The sequence below is a fragment of the Leishmania donovani genome, chromosome 17 (genome assembly GCF_000227135.1).
Source record: "Leishmania donovani BPK282A1 complete genome, chromosome 17".
Classification (NCBI taxonomy): Eukaryota; Euglenozoa; class Kinetoplastea; order Trypanosomatida; family Trypanosomatidae; genus Leishmania; species Leishmania donovani.
In genome coordinates this window covers 46,846-54,713 of record NC_018244.1, presented here as the reverse complement: position 1 = coordinate 54,713, position 7,868 = coordinate 46,846, and the positions used below count along the sequence as shown (strand labels likewise).

The 7,868-nt window shown below is 57.3% G+C and overlaps 1 protein-coding gene across 1 annotated transcript; it reads left to right on the top strand.

Annotated features, from left to right (window-relative positions):
* Nucleotides 1–5,009: 5,009 nt before the first annotated feature.
* On the top strand, nucleotides 5,010–7,868 carry LDBPK_170130 (receptor-type adenylate cyclase, putative; the record flags this gene model as incomplete). The annotated part of the gene is made up of 1 exon (XM_003859822.1): nucleotides 5,010–7,868. A coding segment is annotated over one exon (2,859 nt), but the record flags the coding sequence as incomplete, so codon positions are not given.

Sequence of the window (7,868 nt, the reverse complement as noted above, 5' to 3'; positions counted from 1 at the left end):
GCCGCCCTCTGCTGAACCGTCTGCGATGCGGGAGTCACGTGTCTGGAGGAGATCGCTACCGTGTGGTCTGTTTCCGTCGACGACATCGCTAGAAAAGGATCAGCGAAGTATGAGCGCTGTGGGATGGGAGGATAACGTGCTCCCGTTCACCGCACAGGCATCACGGCGGCTCTCAGAGGAGCACAATTCGCGGAGTGCGAGCATCTCTTGCGAGGTTGTCGTTGTGCGGATGCCCATGAAGCTCGGGCGCCGCCGCCGCCCAAGTTTGCTGGAGCCGTTGGCGGAGGACGTGACCGAGGAGGCGTAGTCTGGGGGAGCGGGAGCTCATCTTGGAGAGGTGTGTCGGTGGCGGCGGACTTTGCTTTGTTTTGCATCACGTCTCTATGCTGTGCTCGCTCAGTGGCGGGGCTCAGTGAATGACTGCTGTGACAGATGCCGTCTGCTTGCCGCTTGCATGTGTGTCTGTGTGTGCGCGAACGCGAAGACGGCGCCGCGAGGGCGGCGTGCGCAAGAGCAGTGGGATCTTCCTGGGGACGTGCCACAGTGCGTTCAGGAGGATGACGGCTGCGCACGGCATGATGCAAGCAGAATGATGTGTGTGCTTAGTGCAAGGCGTGCACATTCTGACTCCGCCACTCACCCCCTCCCCTCCACAGACGCCCCCCTCCCTCAGCCTTTTCGGAGATGTGCGACGCGGGAGAGGGAGAGGAAACGTGTGTGCGACAGCGCGTTCACCTGTGCCTCGGCTGAGAATGTTACCACCGCCTCTCCCTCTGTGCGGGAGGGGTATCGGCATACATCACCATGGCCACTCCTACGCCTTCTTGTTTTTATTCGATCATCGACTTTCTGGCGTGACGGTCTTCTCCTGTGTATTTGCCCTCGCTTTTTTCTGGGCTGCCCAATTAGTCTTTGGCTGTGGATGGTTCGATGGTGGAAGCCGAGTGCTTTTCTGCGTTTTTTGTTTCGCTTGTGTCTCAACCGTGTTGGTTTTTTCGCTTGCGCTCTCATATCTTGAGGCCGAGCTTCGGGTCTGCGCGGAGGACTCGTCTTTTCTTACTGCTTTTTTTTCACGGAACCCGGCACCCTCGAACTCGCCACTACTTTACATACCCTGTGGCTCTCCTTGCTCATCTGCCTCGTCTCGATTCAATGGTAGGCCGCATTGTACGTGAGGAGGGGCCTTTCCGCAAGTGTGTGTACGCGCGTATGTATGAATGCTTGTGTGCATGTATGTATGATGGTATGCTCGTATGGCTGGATGAATGTGTTCAGATGTATGTATGGTGGTATGTATATATATATACATCTACATATTTGCGTATGCTTATGTGTATAGATATGTACGTCTGTGCCCGTGCACGCCCGTGCGGTCGGAAGTCCGCGCACACACAGATACGCTGGCTGCGTCCACGGGGCGCGCCTTGTGTCCCTATTTTTTTTTTATTGTTGTTCAATGCTCTCCTCCTCCGCCTATTCCTTCCTCCTTTCGCCCCATGTGCTGTTGCCCGTCTGTGTGGTACCTAGCGGTATCATGGATGAGGTAAACGGACGCCCGCTGAGCACCGTGTGTGTGTGCGTGTGCGTGTGTGCGCGCCGGTATAGCGTTGAATCAGAGCGCAACGTTACGATCTCGCTGTTTTCATTTTCGTTTCAGCCGGCACCTCATATCGCCCCCTTTCGCGGTCTGTTTTTTTTTTTTCTCGGGGTGGATGGTGGGGCTCACTTTTCTGCGTTGGGCTGCTCATTCTTGCCGAGTGCCGTCTCCCTCACGCACAACTCTCGTTTTCGCCGCGCTGTCGCTGCCTTCTTGTTCGTTCTTCGTTACGATGTACCTGGTTTCTCGCGCTGTGCATGCAAAATGGGTGCCCCGCTGCGTGTGAGCGCATGGGCCGCCGGCACGCGCCTCTGCGTTTCTTTTGTGGGGCCACAGGATCTCTGACGGGTGGAAGGGCACGTGCCTTAGCAGGAGTTTCTCCCCCTTCCTCTTTTTCCTTCGATCGCTTCTTTCTCCTCGCTAGCTTGCTGTGATGTTACCCTTGTCCAACCAACGTCCCTCTCTCTTGCCGCCTCCCTCCCTCTTACCTTCCTTCTATTGCCTTGTGGCCGTCGTATGATCGTTCTTTCTTTTCCTTGTTTGCTTTCATTCTAGCCTCCCCTCCTTTCCCCCATTCTCTTCCTTTTTCTAGCCACACACACACACACACACACGCAAGGGCGTCCGCGAAGAGGGCGAAGCATCTGGAGTGAGGTTTGGTCTCCTTCTTTTATTTTTATGCTGTATCTGAGGAAGTGGTCGTCGGAGGCATGCATGCCCTCACCTCGCCAAACTCGCCTCTTTCCACGCCTCGTTAGGCGAAGAACGAAGGCACGGCAACGTTGTGGGCACATAATAGACGAAGCAGTAGCCAATACGTAAGCATTCAAGCAAAGGCGAGGCTGGCATGGTCACGCATCCAGAACACGTTGATGTAGAGGTGAGCACCAAAAGGGGCTTGCGGGAAGGCGTGCAACACCCTACGGCAACGCGCGTGTGCATGCCTGCTCGGGTTCGTTTGTGCGCGCGCAACGACGACGGGGGCTACGGGCTGTGCCCAAGTGGGAAAGAGAAAAAGTGCACGCAGAAGACTGGCTGCCGATGTCATCTCGCACGGTTCAGCGTGGTGGGTGCGTCTGACCTGTTTTCGCGACGCTCTTCTCTCTCGCCATTCCCCACGCACAGGCAAGTATGCATGGGCCACATGCTGCTCCCCTTCCCCTGCCTTTCCGGCCGCACTTCACTTCTACTCTCTTCAGCGAGAGCGTACTTCTCACTCGCATTGTGCAGCAGCGCATAGATTCAGGCGATGCCCTCCCCCTTCGACGGCCCAGCTTGGTCACTTCACGCAGACACGCACCTCTTCTCTGTGTGCCCGTGCTTGCGTGTCTGCGTGTGTGTGTGGGGAGCTTCGGCGAGCTTGCCACTGCTGCTTTGGTGTGCCCCCTTCATATGTCTTTCTGTGCCAAGGTTCTGCATCCGCGCACCACTCATCAACTTCTTCTCCACTTCTCCTGATGCTTCTTGTGGATATGCGCGCGTATGTGGAACGCCAATACGTGAACACTCTGCTTGGCTTCTGTCTCTTCGCTCCCCGCGCTTCCCTCACGCACCTCCCTTCGCCCTACACAACATCGACTCAAGGCCCGAAAGATACACACGCCTACGGAGTTCGAGGTCTCTTTCCACACTCTGGCCGCGTTCTCATTGATATTTCGCTCTCTTGCATTGTCTTCGCTGCACGTACGCCTATCGGTGAGCAGGTGACTATTTATTGCTCCTGCGCGCTCGCTTCCTATCTCTGTACGCCACACACACACACACACACACGCACACACTCACGCAGAACCACAACGCAGCTCTCCCCCCTCTGCTCACCTTTGCGTCTGCTTCGCTTGTGGGCGACAGAGAAAACGGTGAAGCGGCGAAGGACTGCGAACGGGAAGCATCGACAGACACTTGGAAACAGCACCGGCGGCACCAACGACGCTGACAGTAGAGTCTTCCGTCATTTGCAGCCCCCGAAACTAAAGAGGGCCGAAGAAGGGAAGGCGAGCAACCCCGTTTTGCACGCGACATCACCGGTGATCGTTCTCCGTCCCCCCTTGCCCACTTCTTGTGTTCTCCACATTGCTTACTTGTGCGAGGACGCAAGAGGTTGCCAGGCAGCGCATCGTATACACGCGTTTTGCCTATTTCCTTCGTCATCCTGCCGCCGCCCCCAGACTTACTTGGGTGTTCGTGTGTTTCTGTGTGTACCTGTGGACTGAAGAGGTCACAGGTGCACAACAAACGGATAACCCAGATCGTCGTCTCACACCCGTATACCCACACATACACGGCGCCACATACTGAACACCACCGTTACCGCGACACCGTCCCACGAGATCGTTGCTGCTTCCACTGTATTCACGCTTTCGCTCTCGAGTTGTTCTCAGCTGTTGCTGTAGCGGCTGCGCCTCACACGTGTTATTCAGGCTCGAGCCCCACCTCTCCACTCCTCACGGATCCTCTCTCTCGCCTGCCCGTGCGAAGCACACATCTGCCGTGAGGGCTACCACTCTCTCCCCCTGACTGCCTGCGACTGCGTTGCACAACGTCACGGCTCCTTCGACTTCTCGCTGCTTCTTTGGAATTTCTTTTTATGTTTTTGTTCTCCGGGTGTGCCCCCCTTCCCCCTCGACTTCTCCGTTTCGGCATTTTGTGTGTGCATCTGTATCTTTTCTATGTATGCATCCCGTTTTGTTTCATGTATCCATCTCTGCACGTGCACACGTAACCAACGGCAGCGCCCCGATCTCGCCTCCTTGTTGCTTGGCCTTGAAACATATACACCGATCTCTCTATATATGTCTATCCATCTCTTTCTATATTTTCCTTGATTTGCATAACATTGGACTTGCGTTGTTCTGTGTGCCCCTTTTCTGTACCCCTCTCTGCCATTCTGTGCGATTGCGAGTGCGTGTGGGTGTGTGCCTTGTGTGCGTCTCCGTCGCGTCGAATCTCTCTGCGGTGTGGGCCTGTCCTTCCCCCCCCCCCCCGTGCCGTGTCTCGCGTACGTGTGCCACCCGCCCTCGTCTGCCCGGCCTTTTCCACCCTTTTCTGTGCCCTGCTTCTCGCCTCGCTCAGAGTTGGCCACGTCTCCCTCTCGCGTCGACGAGACCCGCTGCGCCGCCCCTCCCTTTGTTTCCTGCTGATGGTGTGCTCGACAGTGGTCGCCACCACACGTCGGGGCACCGGCTGCGTGGGCGTGAGTGATGGCGTGAGCTGCCGGGTACACAAACGCACGCTCGAGGCGTTGCGGGTGTCTGCGTGGCGGTGCGGTTTGCGGTTGGTGGCCCTTGCTGTGCTCGCGGTGGTGGCAGCATCCCTCTGCACTGCACCGGCTGCATGGGCTGCCGACAGCAGCGGCAAGGACCCCGAAAAAAACCCAGTCTACCTACTGAACGCTACGTATTCCCTCGACCCATTCATGGCGGACGATGCGAAGGCGTTGTGGCTGGGCATCGACTCCGCGCTGCACGCTTCTGGTTACAAGACTGCTAACGGACGGCCGGTCGAGATCGTGAACCCGGATCCAAGTATCAAGAAGTCCGACATCATTGCCGTCGTGCAGAAGGCGCTCGAGAAGTACCCGACGCTTCTTGGTGTGATTGGGCCCTTTATGGACCCGTTGATGTCGACTGTCATGAAAAGTGACGCGTTGAAGGGCAAGGACTTGATGTTTATGGCTCCTTTCACCGGGTCGAATGCGGTGCGCATGTGGGACAACGACGTGTACTTCACGCGTGGCGATCCGTGGACAGAGATGACGATCATACTGACGCACATGCTGAAAAGGATTCGCGCTCGCCGCACTGCGTTCATGTATCTGACGGGTGCGCAGTTCGGCGACTCCGAGTACAAGATGGTAGTGTCGGTTCTCTCCTCCTTTTCGCTCGACCCGCCGGCTGTGTACTCCGCGCCGTACTCGACGAAGAACACTGCTGTGAACATGACGGCCTTCGACGCGATGGCGGACACGCGCCCGCAGGTGATCATAGTCTGGGGGATTCCGGGTGAGCAGGTTGTGAAGTTCCTGCAGGCGGTGCTGACGGACCCGCGTACGTCGTCGGCGTACATCATGACCTGCTTCCCGCTGCAGCGGATAGTATTCCAGGTGTACTACGATCTTGCGATGGCTGGGAAGCTGACGCCTGTAGACGGGCAGATCATGTCGAGCGCAACCTCACTTCCGATCTCTCATATAGAAATTGAACATGTGAGACTATTCCGTACCGAGATGGGGGAGTACATGGTGAAGACCGGCCGCGTGGACGCGAGCCTGTGGGCCGACGAGGCGAAGGCTGTGCAGAAGTACGGCCCCCGAGGGCGTGAGGCGTCGTCGTCGGACTCTGCTGCATACGCGGACAAGTTCTACAACGAGCATCCAAGCACTGGGCAGCTGATGATTGCTGGGTGGCTTTCTGGAAAGCTGATTGATCAGACGCTGCATGAGCCGCTGTGGACCATCGATCGGAAGACGTACAAGGCTGGGCTCTTTGATCAGATCCGGTATGTGATTGGCGGAGATATTGTTCTTGGTGACTACGGTGGCCCGTGCACCCCCATCGCCGAGTTTCTGGGCGCCGTGTGCTACTGTAACCAGGGCGGGCGTGCCTCTGTTCTCCAAGGCCTGAACAAAGCCGCGTGGGAGCTCTTGCCGGATGCTATCTTCCACTACGCGCAGTCTGCCTGCTATCTGAACAAGATCGTACTCTCAAAGCCGCTGAATGTCGTGACGCTGAACGTCTCCGACCTCCCGAAGCTGAGGAAAGCTGCTGCGGATATGGCCAAGGTGATCCCACTTGCCATCAGCGAAGAACGCCTGGACTTTTCAGCTTTTAACCCGGCGACGCTGAATGCGACGCAGACGACAGCGCAGGGTGTGCTTGACTGGGAGTTCTTGAACTACTCCGTCGATGTGGTCACCGGCCCGCTGCTTCGAAGCATTGACTTGAGTGGACTGCTGGTGATCTCTCCTGTGTTTAACCGGCCGAACGTGTTGGTGGAGAAGGAGAACTACCTGTTCCTGATGCCGACGCTGGAGCAGGAGATGTACGTCATGTATTCGGAGCTGTCATCTGTGAGGGCCCTGACGTCGATCGGCGAAGATGTGAACCTTGTGCTTCACGAGTACACAAGCGCGAACGTGAAGGACATCTCTGCAGTAGCGCTTCGGACGGCCGCAACGTTCAACGCTCCCGACCCAACCGTCAAGGCCGTCTCGTCGGGGACGTCGTTGAAGTCATCGCTCGAACCGAGTATGATCAACTTTGTTCTTGGGATCACGGACGACGATGTGGATGCGATCGCCGCCTTCCTCTCCACGCACCCATTGGCGATCGTGGTAATTTCGTTTGGGGACCTGGCTCACGAATACGAGAGTCTCACCGATACCTTCGCCAAGCTTCCCAACGCTGAGCAGGCGCGCCTGCTCACGTTCACTAACCTGCCGCTCTGGAGCGACATGTCCCCGAGTTCCCTCGAGAGCTATCCGCTGCTGAAGCTGTTCAACGCCATTTTTCCGAAGCCCGCGGACCACACACCGTCTCTGCTGCGAGACCTCTTATCCATCGTCTTTATCCAGGCTGTGGCCTACGGGGATGGCGGATTTGAGAAGCCGACCTCACTCCAGGAGAGCGCCTATAAAAAAGGCGTCATCAACGCGTACAGCGTGACCCTGGGCCGCTTTACGTGGAACTGCACAAACACCACTAGTGGTCTTGAGTGCTTGTACAGAAACTACGGCGCGCAGGGCATCGTGATGCTTTCCGTCCAGCGGATTCTGGACCCGACGGTGCCGCAGGTTTCTTCCCCGATGACGCCTACAATGGAGTATCGACCGCGCCAAAAGGTGGATAAGATGACGTCCGCGCAGCGAAACGGCCTGATTGCTGGACTCGTTATGTTCACTATCATCTTGCTTACGGCTGCTCCCCTGATACTGTACTGGTGCACGGAAGGCCGCGACAACGACGCCGCGCCGAAGGACGGTGACGAGCCGGTGACGCTGCTCTTCACGGACATCGAGAGCAGCACTGCGCTGTGGGCCGCGCTGCCGCAGCTGATGGCTGACGCGATTGCTGCGCACCACCGTGTGATCCGGCAGCTGGTGAAGAAGTACGGGTGCTACGAGGTGAAGACGATCGGCGACTCGTTCATGATCGCGTGCAGGAGCGCGCACAGCGCTGTGAGCCTTGCGTGCGAGATCCAGACGAAGCTGCTGAAGCACGACTGGGGTACGGAGGCGCTGGACCGCGCGTACCGCGAGTTCGAGCTTGCGCGCGTG